At 45.0% G+C, this 18,192-nt stretch overlaps 1 protein-coding gene across 4 annotated transcripts in view; it reads right to left on the reverse strand.

The window, feature by feature from the left end:
* The window catches only part of RFTN1 (raftlin, lipid raft linker 1), a 174,326-nt gene that overhangs the window by 15,503 nt on the left and 140,631 nt on the right, over positions 1 to 18,192 (reverse strand). For all 4 annotated transcript variants that reach the window (XM_031940306.1, XM_031940302.1, XM_031940304.1 and 1 more), the window contains exon 8: positions 170 to 273. In XM_031940306.1, coding sequence (XP_031796166.1) covers positions 170 to 273 — 104 coding nt within the window. The remainder of the gene's footprint in view (positions 1 to 169; positions 274 to 18,192) is intronic.

An 18,192-nucleotide genomic window follows, 5' to 3' on the forward strand; every position in this document is an offset into this window, starting at 1 on the left:
TCATGGGGTGCTTGACAGGATCAAATGAGTTAGGCCTTGTAAAGTGCTCAGTGTAGTGCCGGCACACAGCAGGTGCTTCATAAATGCTTGCTCCCTTTCTCTCTTTACTTTGGGGCCAGTTACTGGGGCAAAGTCGCCCACTGGGAAAGAAAGAAGCTCGAGCCGTTACCTGTTTGTCTTTATGATGGGCGTGGGGAGCACGCAGGTGAGCTGCCAGCCGTAGGCGGCCAGGGAGTTCAGCAGTGGGATGTAATCCGTCTGCACCTCGACCCCCTGGGAGAGAAGAGGCAGTCGTTAGGATCACCCTCTGCAGGGGAAAGGCGGATGAGCCCGAGCTCTCTGGGGATGGCTGAGGAGGGGATGAGCCTCCTGGGCCAAACCACAGCCTCAGTGCCCGGATGGTCCCTGGAGCCAGCAAGGCATCCAAGCGAAAGCCCAGGGCACGGGCTCTGCTTTCTGGGAGCTCGGACTGGGGCCTCCTGGGGGTTCCAAGGACCAAGGATAATGACCTCGATTCACGCAAAAGGTATTTGAGGCTCACAGCCCCATGCGGGGGGTTCCTGGGGAGCTGAGTGACATCATGCCCACAACCAGTCTGAGCAGTTTGTATCCAGCAAGTGCAGGCGCACGCACTCACACGTGCACAGAAGCAGACACACAAACCTGCACACACGCATGCACACACATGGATGCAGCGCGTGTCCAGTCATGCACACCCAAGCCTGCACACACAGAGACACATGCACACACGCATGCACAATCACACACCCAGGGGCACCAGTTTCTGGCCAACAACACTGCACTGCCCTCCCCGCCAACACAGGCCCGGGCCCTGATTTCAGACAGACGCCGCCTAGCGGCTCCTCCCCGTGCCCGCTCCCTCCCTAACCCCCAGGCGGTCACTCTCTCCCTCCAGAACAAAGGCTTCCTGCGCCCCAGATGACCCTGCGGCTGCTCCCCCTCCCCTTCCCTCTTTTGCATCCCCCGTGGGCGCTCCCCCCTCCTCCCTCCCGGCACCCCCAGCCCCGGCACTTCCAATTTTTTAAATCACACTCTCTCCCCCACTTCTCGAGGCTATGATTACTTGGGTCTATCAAGGATAACCTTCCCACTTTATCAAGAAATGTGACAAGCCAGCCCCAATCAGATAGTAGCCATGGCAACGAGGCCAAGCATCCCGGCGGCACAAAGCCCGCTGAGCGGCTGAGGGACCGCTGGGGAGGGCCGGCGCTCTCAGCGGGCACGGGGGCGCCCAGACAATGGAGGGAGCCCCCCCTCCGGGGGCGGGGGGCGAGGGGGCCGGACCGTCTGCGCAGCCAGCCTTAAGCCTGCCCTCCTCGGAGGCGACTCTGCTGCCCCTTCAAAGGGAAAAAAGGCAGCGGGCTCCTGGCAGATGTCCGTGCCCGGGCATGGGCCGGGGGCTGGGGGGCGCAGAAAAGACTGGCTTAGGCAGTGGGGGAGGCGAGCCCCGAGGCTCGCATTTAGGGAGGCCCCGGGGCACATTTCGGAGTAACACAGAAATGTCAGCGGGGCCTTCCCGGCGCTGGCACCGAAAGCCCGGGCCGAGGCGGCGCTTGATGATGCGCTTTTCTTTAAAGCCCCGTGAGAGGCCCCGGCTCCTTGCACCCGGCACCCGGCACCCGGCCCGGAGAGAACGAACTCCCGCGGCTGAAGGGCCTCGCCGGGCGTCGGAAGAGCTGCTTTCATCTCTCCGACGCCGGGAGGAAGAGAGCGCACCCATAACGCTCCCGGAGCTGGGCCGCTCATCAAGCGCCGAGACAGCTCCTTGCAGGGGGAGCAGCAAAATTTGAATTAACTCTCCACTCTCCTGTGGGCTGAGAGGTAATCTCTGATCCCACCTGGAGCGGCAGGAAAACCAAACAAGCCCGGGAAGCTGCCGATCCGCGTGGGATCCCAATTATAGCAGGAGACTCTTCTTCTCCCTCCCCTCTTCCCTTCCTTCCTTCCTCTTCCTCTTCCTCTCCCCCAACTTTCTCTCTCTCTCTCTCACATATATATTATATATATATAATCTTTTTTTCATGTTCTTTCTTTCCTTTCCTCCCTTCCTTCCTCTCTGTCTTTCTTTCCTTCTTTTCTCCCTTCCTTCCTTCCTCTCTCTCTGGATCTTTCTTTCCTTTCTTCTTCCTTTTTTCCTTCTTTTTCTTTCATTCCTTATTTTCTTCCTTCTTTTCTTTTTCTTTCCTTCCTTCATTTTCTTCTTCTTCTCTTCTTTTGTACTTCCTTCCTTCCTTTACATTCTTTTTTCTTCCTTTTGTATTTTTCTTCATTCCTCCCTCCTTCCTTTTTCTCCCTTCCTTCCTTTATTCCTTTCTTTTTTCCTTCTTTCTTTCTCTTCCTTCCTTTTTCTTTCTTTCCTCCCTTTCGTCTTCCTTTTTTCTCCCTCCCTTTATTCCTTCCTTTAGTCTTTTTAGCCTTTCCTCCTTCTTTTGGTCTTTCTTCATTTCCTTCCTTCTTTCTCTTCCTTATTTTTTTCTTTTTACTTTTTTATTTCTCCCTTTCCTCTCTTCCTTTCTTTCTTCTTTCTCTTTCTTTTCCTCTCTCCTTCTCTTTCTTCTTTCCTTCACTTCTCATTTCTGTCTTCTCTTCAATGCCATCAATTAAGTCTTCAGTAGACTTAAACTAATCAATAATTGGCAAGCATTTATTGAGCACCTACTGTGTGTTAGGCACTGAGAATAGAAACAGAGAGAATGAAACAATCCTTCCATGTAAGGAGCTAACACTCTATATGAGAAGACAAGTACATTAAACATATACAGAATGAATACAAAGAAATACAAGGAAGAGGGAAAGGAGGGCACCAGCAATTGCAAAGAACTGAAAATGGCATGATGGAGAAGTTGGTTCTTGGACTGCATCTTAAAGGGGGAAGGAAGTCTACTGGGCAGTGCCAACAGCAGTTTGGCTGGCCTGCCTAGAGTATCATGGGGGGCTCATGTCCACTGAGGCTGGGAAAATGGGTGGGAGCAAGTTGGGAAGCTTTTCAAAGACTATACAAAGGTGTATTCATATGCGATCCTAGAGGCGATGGGGAACCACTGGAGTTGAGTGAGAAGCACAGTCAGATAATCACATTAGAGCCATGTGAAACAGGAGTCCAAACAATGGTGGATCCCCAAAATGCAGCCTCTTTTTCCATCCCCAAAAGCCCGACGAGGAAACACACACAAAATCATGAAATATGACCCTTCCCTTGGACTGGTGGAAAAATATTCTTCCATGAAGAGTATTGATCAGTCAGACGACATTCTCTTCCCTCAAAACACTCAGAGGAAAAATAAAATCAGGGCGATTCATTTTGTGGAGTTGTATGAATATGTGTTTGCTGCCTGAATGTCTTCCAAAGGCATGGCAATCAAATCAGTCAAAGGCAAAGGATGAGAGGCAGATTGGCCCATTTAGGGAGTTCTAATAAAGCAACTCCAGTGATGAATCTCCCATCTCTCTCACGTTTCGAGCCTTGAAAACCCCCTGACGCAAAAGTAGTTTGTTAGAAAATACGGGGTTCTTGAGCAGTCACTGCAATTAAAGAGATCATGATTCTCCCATTGTCCTAATGTGGAACAATCCAGAGGTACATGGGAGACAATGGGAAGCAAGGGAGGGAGGCTCAGTCTTGGCCCTTGAGCTGTTTGTAAGGGGAATTGGAAGGGGAGACAGGGAGATTCATCTTTGTATTTATATAAGATGATTCTATTACACGAGGTTGTAGAGGTGACAGTGACATCCTATTTGTGACATGTTGGCTGTCTGACATTCAGTGCCCCAGGCAACTGTACAAGACTATAAATGGTACGGCAGGTACCGATCTGCACTGGGAAATGCAATTTCTTCACTAGGAATTCCTATAAGAATCACAAATCTGATTCTTCCCCCCCCCCAATTACTAGAAAAAAATATGATTATTATACACCCAAAGGATTAGGGATTGTCATGATTACCTATGTCACACCTTCTTAGATTATGGGTTGTGACCCCTCGTGGTGTCTTATAACAATGTGGGGGTCATGAAATTAATTTTTTATCATTAAATGTTTGATTTCTATACTTACTTTATATACTTATATATCTGAGGTCTAAGGTCATGCAAAATTTCTCAGTTTAAAAGGGGGTTGCCAGGGAAAAAATTTTAAGAAACCCTGATCTCGATGATGAAGCTAATTTTAAATATACTTTGATAAAGAAGACAAGAGTTGAGTTTGGAATATGATCAGTTTTAGGAAGATTTTCTTCTCAACTCCCAGTCAGTCAACAAGCATTTATTATTCACCTACTATGTATGTGCCAGGCACTGTACTAAATAATAGATAAAATAAAAAGCTTAAATAATCCCTGCCCTCAAGGAACATATATTCATACGAGAGAAACAATACAGAAAGAACTAAGCACATGTGATATATACAGAGGAGATGAAAGGGAATACCAGAGGGAAGGTTCTAGTGGCTGGGGGAAAGGGGACCCCCCCAAAGCCTCCTGAAAATGGTGAGAAGAATGGAGGCTAGAAGGAAGCACTGTGGGCATAAAGCAAAGTCAGCACCAAGAGGAGTCTGCAGAGGGAGGGTCATTTTGTCCCTGAAAGTACAAGAGGCCTTTCCATCCGTGGGGTGTATCTGGATGGAGCAAGTCCCGACACTGACAAAATCTTGGATTTTTTTCAGTTTTGGTAAACACGTTCCAAAATAATCCTCTAGCCAATTAGGGTGGCCCCTTGCTAGATGCACTCTGCACACGCAAGCGGGCACACACACACATGGATGGACGGATGTATATTTATTTTTATATATAAATAAATAGATATCTATATTTACTAAACCCATCAGTGAATAATGACAAAACCCATCAGTAAATAAATTAAGAGCCCCAGAAGTCCCAAGGCTTTTCAGTAGTAAGTTTGCTCCCCTACAGACCTCAGGCTTCTTCATCTAACCTCAAAAGCAGAAAAACCCTGTGTCTTTGTTCCCTGGGAGAAAGGAGGAAAGAGATATGTGGGTGGGTAATAAGCTGAAGGACAACCTGGCCTGAGCACTGATGCAGCGTGTACCTTCCCAAATTACTTTCTGGGTAGTTGGATAGATTTCTGCTATTTGTCACGAGGTGTCAATGAGGAAGGAAGGCCAAGGGGGAAAGAAACAAGGGTTACAGTGCAGTGGAAGATGATAATTGGAGCTGAGGGTCTTGTGTTCAAATCCTGATTCTACACACTTCTGTGTGAGCTGAAGCAAGTCACCAACTGGGAATCAACCATAAAATGAGGGCTGACTTAGATGAACTTCCAGATCTCAAGAGGGACATTTTATCCCAAAATACTTCTTACTGAGTGTCTCCAGTTACCTTTCATATTCTTCTCACACACTTTTTCTCTGTGTGTGGAAAACTTTTTAGAAAAGTTTTCATCAATGTAAATGGGGAAGGCAGTACAGTGTAGAGAGAATCTTGGTTCTGAAGTCGGGGGACATGAGTTGTTCCCATCTCAAACAACTTTAGGCCCATAAGTCCATGGGCAAGTTCCCTAAACCCTTGGGCCTCAAATTTCCTCAAGTATAAAATGATGGGGTTTGGCAAGATGACCCTGGAGGTCCCTTCCAGAATTAGATCTATGATTGGATACCTTTATCTCATGAGACAGAACGTAGCAAAATGGACTAAGGACTGGCCTATGCCTCCAGAAGACTTGACTTCAAATTCAACCTCTGACACATACCAGCTCTACAGCCATGGGCAAGACGTCGCTTAATGTTTCAAGGTCATAAGAGTCTAAGTAATAGATGAGCTACTCATCTACACAGGTAGAGGGATTTTTCCATAACCCAATTTTCCTATATCAATGAAATAAAAAATATAAATAAAAATAAATCCAACCTATCACCCATTTGTATTTAGAATTATTTATTTTTAACCTTTTTCCATCAACCTGAAAGATGCACACCTTTCCACTAATCCCTGCTTCTAATTCACTTGCTGAATGGCCAAGTGCACATTTGGGAGCCACCCATCATCCATGCTTTCAGCTAGAGGAGCAGAGATGCATGAGGTCGATGACTTCTAATTCTAGCCCATCCTTGCCACCCCAAGGTAGCCCTTGCTCACTACCATTCCCTTCAAGCGTGCAAGGGAGAAGAACATTCAATGTTGTAGCCATTATTTGAAGTTTTTCCTTTCTTTGTTTTCAATCACAATGTTCCTGGAAAAAAGCCCCAGAGGATATGTCATTATGCCCACATCACAGATATTCAGAAAACCAAGAATTAGCTTTGTGTTATTTTTAGACCTCTTTTATCTACATAACATTTAATGGTGACGTAGGATGGGGGAAAGAGAAGGCTCAGTTCATGGAGTCAGCAAGCATTTAAGTGCCTGTTACATGCTCCGGAAAAAGGATGAAAAGATCTGAGAATCATTTGTATGAAGAAATAAAGACTGATCCCATGGGAGCCTCGGATACATAATAGGAATTTATTTCTGGGCCTGACCTTAGAAATCTCTGCTTCTTCGACTGAAATTATAGGATGGCCGCTGGCACTCAAGTGTGTACCTGTCCATTCAACAACCAAGTTAAAATCAGGGATCACCTACAATGTTGCTTCAAATGTTCTCACATATATTTTTGCAGAGTTCAGATTCTACACTAAAGTGCTGGAGATAAGATATGTGATGATAGCCAGAAATCATTAAATCACAAAATTTGGCTGGTAGGGGCCTTAAAAGTCAAGTTCAATTTCTTAATTTTTTGGAAAGGGAAAGAGAAGCTTTAGAAAGGTTCCAACCTCAGCCCGAGTCACAACGTCTCTAAGCTTCTTAAAGGGATTAAAACACCGTTCTTCCTGATTCCAGATTGTGGACTATTCACTCCATCCAAGTCTCAAAACTCCTTTTTTATTTCTTTACTCAGTTCTACCAGTAAATTATCTCTCACTATCATTTATTACTTACAATGCTATTAACTATTTTGACCATCTTAAGCCTTGCAGAACAGACACTGTGCCCAGGAGAGTGAAAATAAACTGGAGAACTTATCGTTATTATTGCTATCAAGATGACCCTTCCAAGCAAGGCCAAATATCCAGGCAGATCGCTAGCATGAAACGTAAGTGAAAATTAAGTCACTGGACCACCCAGCCTCGTCGGGAAGAGGTAAAATAATGTAACAGCTATTTATTTACGGCAATGGGTTTCATGCTATTAATTTTCCCCGTGCTCAGGGCTGATGTGACCACCTCTGCTTCAGTTGTGCCAGACAAGCTGTGACCCCATCACAGACCTGGGGCCCGGGAGTCTAATTTATGGCGGCATGCTGGGCGGTAGGCCACGGTGATCAGCACACACCAAAAACAAGGTTTTTCTTTTCCAAAAAAAAAAAAAAAAATCCACATTGGGGAAAATGCTCCATCTTAGGAAGTGTCCTGGGTCAAGTGTGGATGTCAAAAGATCATACATCTAGAATTGGGGGGGGCACTTTAGGAGTCATTGAGCTTCTCCTTCTTACTTTACAAGTGAGGAAACTGAACCCAAAGTCACAGATTTGGGATTCAAACTGTATTCCTCTGATTGCATGTACTATTAAACGTTATAGGTTAAAAAAAAGGAAAGGGAAATTTAAATTTCGGGGGGGGGGGTTTATAATTGATTATGTTAACATACTTTGCCTTCGAGTCGCATAATTCTTAGATTGTAGAGAAGAAAAGACATAGCAAAAAGAGGAAAGGGACTCATTCGCTTCTTAATTCTCCTTTTCTAAATCCTTTGGTTTCTTAGTCTTCCCAAATATCTTCTACATATTGAAAAATGATCAATGCAAATGTTTTTCTCACTATTTTCTTTCTTTTTTTCTTTCTATTCATAGTAAATACCAAGGGCTGGCACGACAAACAGCCCTGCCCTCCACTAGTTGCACGTGCTTGTGTGACATAATAAACAGGGCACCTTCCCTCCACCAGAGAACAACCTACTGACCTCTAGGAATGGCCAATCAGCCTCATCCTTCCAAGATGGGGGGGTCAATGGGGAGGGGGTGGCCCCACACCTTCCACTAGCCTCCAGCTGCTCGCTGGAAGAACGGGAGCCCCCCAGGAGTCCGAGCGCCCAGACTCCCAGGTTAGAGTGTTGAGAGAGCAGGGAGAGGCCTTTTTCTGGTGTGTGTGGGGGAGATCTAGCTGTCCACATGCCAGGAAGATGCTGCCCCTGCTTTCAAACCATCACCAGCCCCAGAGATTACATCCTGCCTCTTGTCTGGCCGACAGCTGCGCAGTGACATCCACAGCCGGCACCGTGGGCTCCCTCGATCAGGCTCCGGAACGGCTGGGTTGGGTAACAATGAAACGGGCAGCGTTTCTCTATCGAGGGCCAAGCCAAGCCCCTCTCATTTGCCTCGCTCACTTGGTGGGGGGAGATTTATTTATTTTTCAGTAACAAAACAATCTCTTAGCCTAGAACTAAAAAGAGAGGAGGCGTCTTTTCACTTGGCCATCTTTAACCTTGTCTCCTATTTGAGGGGAAAAAAAAGCTGTTCAAAGACTTTCCCACAGTAAAAAGACTATGGCAGGGTAGGGAGAGTGCTGAGCATGGAGTCAGGAAGATCCGAATTCAAATCCTGCCTCTGACACGGAATGGCTGAGCAGCTACAGGCAAATCCTCTCGTCTCAATCGGCCTCCCTAGGAATTATCTATTAAGTTACAGACGGAGATTGTGTTAATGGAGCTCCCTCCACAAGGGGCACTTTCCCTGCCAATGAAATCCCAAGGCCTTCACCATCTGAGCATTCTCCCCTTAGGAGGAGGAGGAAGTGGCAAATCAAGTGGGAATCAATCAGGTAAAATAAGGGCATTGTTTATTTGGAGTTCAAAATCTTCTAACTGCTTACTGGGCAGGTGCGTGACCCCATGGATAGAGTACTAGAAAGAAGCATTTATGCAGCACTTATTGTATGCCAGGCACTGTGCTAAACACTTTAAAATATATTGCCTCACAACAAACCTGGGAGGTATGTGCTGTTACTGCTCCCATTTTAATACAGATGTGGAAACTGAGGCAGGGATTCCAGGGTTATATAGCTAGTAAATGGCTAAGAAGGGATGCACTCAAGTCTAGTGCTCTATCCCCTAGGCCACCTTGCTGCCTGTGGTGCTAGACCTGGAGTTAGGAACACCAGAATTCAAGTCCCATCTCAAATACTTAAAAATAGTTGTGTGTTCCTAGGCAGTCTAATATTCCTACACCTCAGTTTCCTCATCTATAAAATGGGGATAAATAATAGCAACTATATTCCAGGGTTGTTGGGAGGATTAAGTAATATGATATTTGTTAAGTACTTTGTAAATCTTAAATCACTACATAAATACCACAACTACTACTATTATTACTATTACAACTACTACTACTGCTACTATTCCTACTACTACTATTACTGCTATTACCACTACTGTTGCTGCTCATACTACAACTACTATTAGTAAACTACTACTATTACTACTGCTACTATTGTTGCTACTATTACTACTCTGCTACTACAACTACCATCACTACTACTACTGAACCATTACTGCTTTTACTACTATTGCTACTGTTGTCACTACTGTTATTACTACTAGTAAACTAGTACTGTTACTACTGCTACTACTACTACTACTACTGCTGCTGCTAATACTATAACCACAGCTCCTACTACTAGTAAACTACTACTATTACTATTACTACTGCTATTACTACTAGTAAACTACTACTGTCACTACTGCTACCACCACTACTACTGCTGCTAATACTACAACTACAGCTCCTACTAATAGTAAACTACTACTATTACTATTACTACTGCTATTACTACTAGTAAACTACTACTGTCACTACTGCTACCACCACTACTACTGCTGCTAATACTACAACTACAGCTCCTACTACTAGTAAACTACTACTATTACTATTACTACTGCTATTACTACTAGTAAACTACTACTGTCACTACTGCTACCACCACTACTACTGTTGCTAATACTATAACTACAGCTACTACTACTAGTAAACTACTTCTATTACTATCACTACTGGTAATACCACTACTGCTGCTGCTAATACAACTACTGTTAGTACTACCTGTAAACTATTAGTGTTACTACTGCTACTATTACTCTGCTGCAGCTACAACTACTGCTACTACAACCAAACTATTACTATTACTACTACTACAACTATTGCTACTAGTACTAGTAAACTACTACTATTATTACTGCTATTACCACTACTGCTGTTGCTAATACAACTACAGCTGCTACTACTAGTAGTAAATTACTACTATTACTATTACCATTGCTGTTACTACTACTGCTATTACCAGTACTGCTACTACTACCGAACTATTACTATTACTACTATTGCTATTATTACTACTGCTACCATCACCACTACTACCACAACTACAACAATTACTACTACAACTGCCATTGTTACTATTTTACTACTACCACCACTACCACCAACACGCTTTCAAATCATTTAGCCTTTTTGTCTCAGTTTTCCCATCTCTAACTGAAGAAAGTGGGTGAAATGGCCTCTAAATCTATGCTCCATATTCTAGGCATACTAATAACCAATTACCCTGTCCCGATCTGAATAATGGCTGGCCCTGAATATTGGCCGGACTCTTAAAATGAGATCTCAGTAAAAAGAAGGAAAATTGGCTCTTAGCCAAATTAAAACTTAACTGTAAACTAGATGGGGGAGGGGAAGTTGTCAGATAAAGACATTTATAAAGTTTGGGTAGACTTTACAGGAAAATACTATTTTGAATGTGAAGATCCAAAGACAAAACCTGAAAAATCCCCTGTCCTCAAGATTATATTCTCTAGGGAGTGGAGGAAGTGAGGAATACATATAGATCAGTAAAAGCCAGACTTTTTGTGCAGGCAGAATAGGCTCAGAACTAGGTCAGAGGAGAACATGAGCTAGAAGAGGAAATAGACTTAAAAACTAATGTTTCCTCACTGCCAAGGAGGTCAGGGGCAAGAGCCGGACTGGGGGGCAGGGGTGGTCCTGCCCTGTTTTTCCTCCGGATAAGGAGGTGGGTAATGCTCACAGCCTCATGTTAAGGCTTTTTTGCCTCTGAGTTTTTCCCAAGTCAGACACCATCTTTTTCCTGGGATCCATATTTGGGAAATATTCTCTTGGTCCTAGAATTATTGGATCATTAGCTCCTCTCATCATTTTGTTCCTAAATCTGTCCTTTCTCACCCACAATGTCCCAGCAAGTCGGTGGCTATTTGTCTGGCCCATGACATCAGGGCAGGAGATGTGGACTGCCCCCCTCCACCCTCAGGACACAGAACTTCTCCAGATGCAGGTCTGCTTCTTCTTAGTGACTTACTTTCTCTGAGAGTCACTACCTCCTAGTCGCACTAGGGAGTGACTTGCCCAGCATCACGGAGCCAGAATGGAGGATCAGGGCTTTACAGCCACCGTCCAATGTCCCTGGGGACGTTATTAGGAGAGGGAATGGCACTTAGTAGGGTGTCTGGCACATAGCAGGTGCTTAATTCGTGCTGAATGACTGACAGCAAGCTCTGGTTCGGAGAGCCCCAGTAAGGATGGCAACAAGCAGGAGAGACAAGGGAATGACCTGAAGGTTCATGGAAAGATGCATCTAAAAGGAGTCTCTAGTGGTGGGAGGCTGAGAAAGGGCACGGCCAACAGACCACCTGGGACGCCACTCTCAGAGAGACTATTTCTTTTCTCAGGAGTCCCCGTGAGCACCCAAGAGTTGCCGAAGATCACCGCCAGAGACAAGGCTGGAGCCGGGCCCTCTGACGCCAGTGCCAGTCTTGGAATGCCCTCCCTCCCACTCTCTGCCTCCCGGCTTCCTTCAAGTCACAGCTAAACTTCCATTTCGTTCCCACAGCCCTTCCTGATCTCCTTAAAGCGAGTGCCCCTCAAGATTTCTGCCCATTTATCCCGTGTGAACCTCACAAGCCCGCAGCTGCTTGAATGTTGTCTCTGCCACTAGCAGGGATTTCTCTGCATCCCCAACAGTTAACACAGCGCCAGCACACAGGAGGTGCTCAATTAATGCTCGCTGACTGATTTTCCATGTACTAAACCACTTCCCACAGTGGACTGCCTCAGGAGAGAATGACTTTCCCATCAATGAAATCTTTATCTTCATGTAAAAGATGGATGACCTCAAGGACTGAAATGGACCTTTTAGGTGAAGGAAAGACTGGCCCACAAACCCGTTATGCAACAAAATTTCATCAGCACAGAAGTGAAATTCGAACTCTTCCCCTTGATTCTGCCCCATGCTACACAAGAGCTCTAAGCAGTCTCAAATTTGACTTTATCTCAGCCCTCACTGCAGGATATTAGTTCCAAAGGTTCTGGGCTGTTCAGTAAAGCTGTAACTTTTCAAAGCTGAAACACCCAGGTACAAATGTGGCAAAGAGCCCGAGGCCAGAATTCCAAACACGGATCCATTCGTTCCATTGGTCTCCTCTCCTTTTTGTATGGTTTTCTCCATTAGAACATAAGTTCCTTGAGGGCAGGGCCTGACTATGTCTGCTTTTTCTAGCTGTATTCCAGCATCTGGCACATAGGTTATATTGGAATAAGTGCTCAATAAATGCTTTTTCTTTCATTCATTATGAAAGTTTCCCAATGTGGCCAATTATTCAGATGTCGGCTGTGGATAAATACTTAGCCAGAAACATATATTTTCAATCTTTGTAAATATATTTCATTAACTCATTTTCCTACTCTCAACAACTGAAAAGTTTCCTTATTCTGGTACATCTGCCCCATTATTTTCAGTAAGATTATTTTTCAGTTAAGGATTATGGCAAATAGACTTCAGATTGTTTATTACAGGAACATCCCCTCTCCGAAACATGATGGCAAGTCAATGATACTCCTCGGGCTGGGCTCCGCCAGCACTATGGCCCCAGGAAACCTCATCATACATGAGACCCCATCAGCTCTAATACTTCAGCTGCATCAGTCCCCTCAATAACCTCTCATTGGAGGGCAGTGCTGAGAAGTCCCCTCAAGGTCACCATTTAAAGAAGGCTTACAGCAGCCTTAATTTCCCACCAGCTGTATTCCTGGACTAGGCCCCGTTCCCCAGTACCTTCTCTTGCAACATCTCTTCTCCCTATCACCACCACTTTTAGCCTCCCTTTATATCTTGTCTACTAGATTGTAGACTCCATGAGGGAAGGGATTCTTTCTTAGCATAATTCCTGGAACACAGTAGGTGCTTAATAAGTGTTTACTAGCTAAAATGTAAAATTCAAGCTCTGTGATGGTCATTAGGCTTAAAAAAAAATCTGTTGCCTATCCTTATGATGACATTCTAAATATTAATGAACATATTTATGTGCATTACTTTTATTAACGGGAAGGAAAGGAAACTTTCTGGAGTCTAGAAGACTGAATTCCTGACTCTATCCTCTCTTATGCAAGGCAATTTTCACACTCTTTATTCAGAGGACCAGAGTTCAAATCTTGCCTCTGATACATTCTACTTAGATGACTTAACCCCGTTGGGTTTCAGGTGCCTCGTAAATTAAAAGAGAGGAAGGGATTAAATGTTCCCCTCCTATTCTATCTCTATATATAAACTTCTATAGTCACTGAATCATATAACAGTAACCGGGTACCTTTAAGGGTCTTATTCTACTCATTCCCCCTTAAAATCTCACTCTTGATTTTTGGCCTTTCATCACTCCTCAGGAAGCTTGGAAACTAAATAAAATTATTGATGAGTGCTTAAAAGAACCTGGGGAGGGTATTCATTTTTAATGGCTACACTCTTTCCCTCGAGTCTAAAGATAATTAATGCCTCCTGTCTAACGTTGTTTTATTAATAAAGTTTGCACAGAGGCTCGGATGTAGTGGGGACTCAATAAATATTTCTCTAACTAGGGACTTTTCACGAGTTGCCCCAACTTGAGCCTATAACTCATCCAGGACCTACGTGGGTATAAAGGCGGCCACTGTGACCTTGTTGACAGAGGCAAAATGAAGTCAATGCTAACTGGCTTATTCTGTTAATCCCCTTGCCCCCAATCTGTCATCTGCTCTAGTTAATCTGTCAAAATATTTCTTGGTTCCCCCTTCCTTTCCATTCCTGCCTTCGCTGCTCTAGGAGAGACCCTCATCACTCACACCATGATTAGCCAGTCTCCTTGACTCTACTTTCCATCCAATGCACGTGCCATGGTCAGACACACTTTCCCAAAACACTATCATCTCCAAGCTACTCCCCCTTCCTTAAAATCTTCTAGATTCACTGATGTCTATTATACCCATAACCCAATTCAAGGTCTGCCATTTAACTAACTTTGTAAACTTCATGACTTTCTCTCTCTTTTTCTTAATTTTTATAATGGGGGGAATGAAAACTCAACCTCACAAGACAGTGAAGATGAAACAAAAAAAGTGGATATGGAAAAATGCTTGGAAAAAAGTTACAGATCTAAGCTCTTTGGGAAGATGAGAATTTGCAGAGTACCCTGTCTACTCGTGAATCCTCTCAAAAAATCATCAAAGAAATGTTGACGAGAAAGAAAATGTCCAAAATTCTCATAAGAAATGTAAAAGTTGCCAGAAAGCAACTTTTACATGAAAAGATGTTAGGGACCAAAGAGACAGACAAAAACAAAAACACCAAAAAAAAAAAATCAGAATGGAACACTGCAATGATCTCAACAGCTACATCAAAAAGAGCAAGAGCAATTTCTTAAGAACCAACTAATGGATAATATACACTCAAATAATGAAAGGAAAAATGAAAAGAAGTAGAAAAACACAGAATTATGGAACCAGGGTTCAGCCAAGCCATGGAGGAAGATGACAAGAACACTGAACAGTCTCTGTTGAGAGAAAATGTAAATATATCAGTGGAAAGAAAGCAGTGAAGAATTTATACAGAATTTCTATTACTCTGCCTCAGTGGCAGAAGGCACTCCCCGACGCAACGACGAACAGTTACACTAACAATAAACGTTTTCAGAACAATTAAGGGACCCTTGTTGCTTTTTAAAAAACTAATTAAAAAGACTCCAAATAGGTCACGAATCACGTCTTGCATAAACAAGAAAGAAAAACATTCTCTGGATACATTTTTCCATTCCCAATGGTTTATCCTTAATGTTCTCCCTTTGGTCTATAAACTCAAGGAAAACAAATCAAATAAGAAAAATCCTGGGACCCTCCCAGAGTTGAAATGACATCACGAATGACCTAGCGATAAACATTTCATTCCATTTCCCAATCCCCAATGGCCTCTTCTACACCTCCTCCTCTCATTTACTCTCTTGCCTGACTACTGAGAAAAACTAGGCGGATTCCGTCCTCTCCCCAGCACAATAATAATTATTATTGATTTTTAATTAAATTAAATAACAGAGGCCCAGCGGGCACCAAACCAGTCCCGGAGGCAGGACTGAAGTTCAAAGCTGGCCTCGGATGCTTAACCCTAACTAGCTGTATGACTGGGCAAGTCACTCAGCCCCAAGTGCCAAAGAATGAACGAATGAATCAAATAACATAGGCTGGATATGGGGCCAGGGAAAGCTCGTTTCCCATCCTACTTGAGCCTGACTTTCTGAAGGACATGAGACAGTCACAAACTTGGCTAGAGCTTCCTGATCTCTAAAATAACGGGGTCGGGACCAGAAGCGCCTCAGGTCCCTTCCAGTGTAGAAGTCCATGGGGTTATATCTTGGGGTGACATCCTGGGGAGACCCTGGACCGGTGCAGGCCTTGGAAAGGCAGGGAAAGGATGGCTGAATCTGGAGGCGTGAGGGGGCTTTTGAGGGGTACTGCTGTTGGGAGGACACACGTGAAGCCAGGATGAGTCCCTCCACAGGGGAGGGGATGCTGGGAGCAGGGAGGAGCAGAGGGATGAGGCAGAGAGGAAACAGAAAGGGAATTCTCAGGAGAAAGGCCGGTCAGGCACTTCCTGTGGGCAGGGAGACAGGCTGAGTCAGGGAGGTCAGTGGTCACTGGGAAAGCAGTTTCAACCAGAAAGCAAAGGGATGGACCTGGTCGCCTCCCCCTGACCACCGGGCTGCAAATGGGAGCTGAGGGAGGTCAATGGTCAGTAGGAAAACAGTTTTGACCAGAATGCAAAGGGATGGCCCCGGTCACCCCCTCCTGACCACCTGCTGCAGGTGGGAGCTGAGGGAGGTCAGTGGTCACTGGGAAAGTAGTTTTAACCAGAATGCAAAGGGATGGCTCCAGTCATCCCCTCCTGACCGCGTGCTGCAGGTGGGAACAGGAGAGGGGACGCTTTTCACCCCCCACCTTTTTTGTTGGGACGACAGAAAGCTAATCCAAGAGCGGGGGCCATCTGGCGAGCCCAGCTGGGGGAAGCCGGCCCTCAGGGGATGTTCCTAGCTGGGTGGGGTCTGCTTCCCTCTTATTTTGATTTTTTGAGGAATGTTCCAGACCACTTAAGGGAAAGGGATACATTGAAGGTCTGTTCACTGACACTTTTACTGTCATTGCCTGAAAATCAGGCAAATGCCCCATCCCACCCTCCCGCAGCAAGTCTCTCCTGGACTCAGTTTCCTCATCTCTAAAATGGGGGCCAGGCGTTCCTTCCAACTCTGATACTATGAATCTAGGCAACCGCCAATACCAAGCCCAGCACAATGAAATGTTTATTAAATACCAAATAAGAAGTTAAGAGCAAGCTCTTTTTCGAAAAACCAGCTCTATTAGAAAGTGTTTATGCCCATTTGTTTCCAAGGTTTCCTGTGAAAAGTCAGCTAAAGTAATTGTTTCCTGTGAGGTTTGCCATAATAGGGTCACTTAAGACGTAGAAATGTGTGAAAATTAACAGGAGTAGAAAGGCAGTGGAAAGCATATTATAGAGAGTATAAGAGAGAATGGGCAGCTAGGTGGTGTGGTGGACAGAGGGTTGGGACCTGAGTTCAAATTCAGCTTTTGATACTAACCATGTGACCCTGGGAAACTCACTTCATCCTCTTTGCCTCAGTTTCCCCATCTGTAAAATGAGCTGGAAAAGGAAATGACAAACCACTCCAGCATCTTCGCAAAGGAAACCCAAAATGGGTCATGATGAGTCAGACAATTGAAAAAACTGAAAAACCACAACAATAAAGTTGTTTAAAAAGTATTAAAGGCAATAGTCTCAGATTCAAGTTCAATCTTGACCACTGCTTCTATCTGCTATTTCATCTCTCTCTGTGACTCAGAATCCTCATCTGTTCAGCAAAAAGGGTTAAAATCCTCAGACTACAGAAGAGAAGACTTTTCAGGGGCCACAGAGCTATCTTCAAGTACTTGAAGGGCCGTCACCTGAAATGACTATGACTCTTTGACATCATGTGGCACAACCAGGAACACAAAATTAGGCTTTCTGAGTCAACTTCCCCAAACTCTGAGTTTTCCCAAAGTGGAGCAGCCATCCCAGAGAGGCTTCCTCCTTGGAGGTTCCTCACAGGGACAGCTAAGCCCCCGCTCTGCTCTAATGCCCCACGATCCCAGAATCCCCCTAGAAACCCCATTTCTGTGGATGTGGGATGCTGGGGCTTTTCTCCCCTTTTCACATAAAGGCAGAAAGCCATGGGAAGGAGCAGAGAGGCTTTGGAAAGAACAGCCCCTCCCCGCGGTCATGGAGTATGGAGCTGCTGGCTCTTCTCAGCAAAGCCCCGAGCTCTCCCTTAATAAGGGAAGCACCAGGTTGTATCCTCGGGCCGCACACCTGGGTCCGGCTGGGCCCGGCTCTCGAACGTGGGCTCCATGCCACGAAACCGTACACCCAAGTCTCTTCAGATGGGGAAGGAGAGGAAGAGGAGGGGGGGGGATAAAGAATGGCCTCCTCCAGGTGGATCCCACAACAACTGACAAACCTCGAGAAAGAAGGAGGTTTGGCTTTGCTTTAATAGGTTAAATATGGAACAAATGGTTTTCTCAAATGCACCCTTGATCCACCCTCCCTGATTTTTCCCTTTGGAACTGGGCTCAAGCATCTCCCTTGGGTGACAGTTAGCAAAGCCTGGGGGCCGAACAAAAGCATTTCAGCCCTGCCTCAAAAATTTAGCCTCTAGGTAGCGCAGCGGCCCTCGAGGCAGGAGGACCTGAGTTCAAATACTCAATAACTCTTGCCTACCTCAGTTTCCCCACCTTTAAAATGGGGATCATTATAGTACCTACCTTCC

This window comes from Sarcophilus harrisii, chromosome 5, assembly GCF_902635505.1.
Source record: "Sarcophilus harrisii chromosome 5, mSarHar1.11, whole genome shotgun sequence".
Lineage (NCBI taxonomy): Eukaryota > Metazoa > Chordata > Mammalia > Dasyuromorphia > Dasyuridae > Sarcophilus > Sarcophilus harrisii.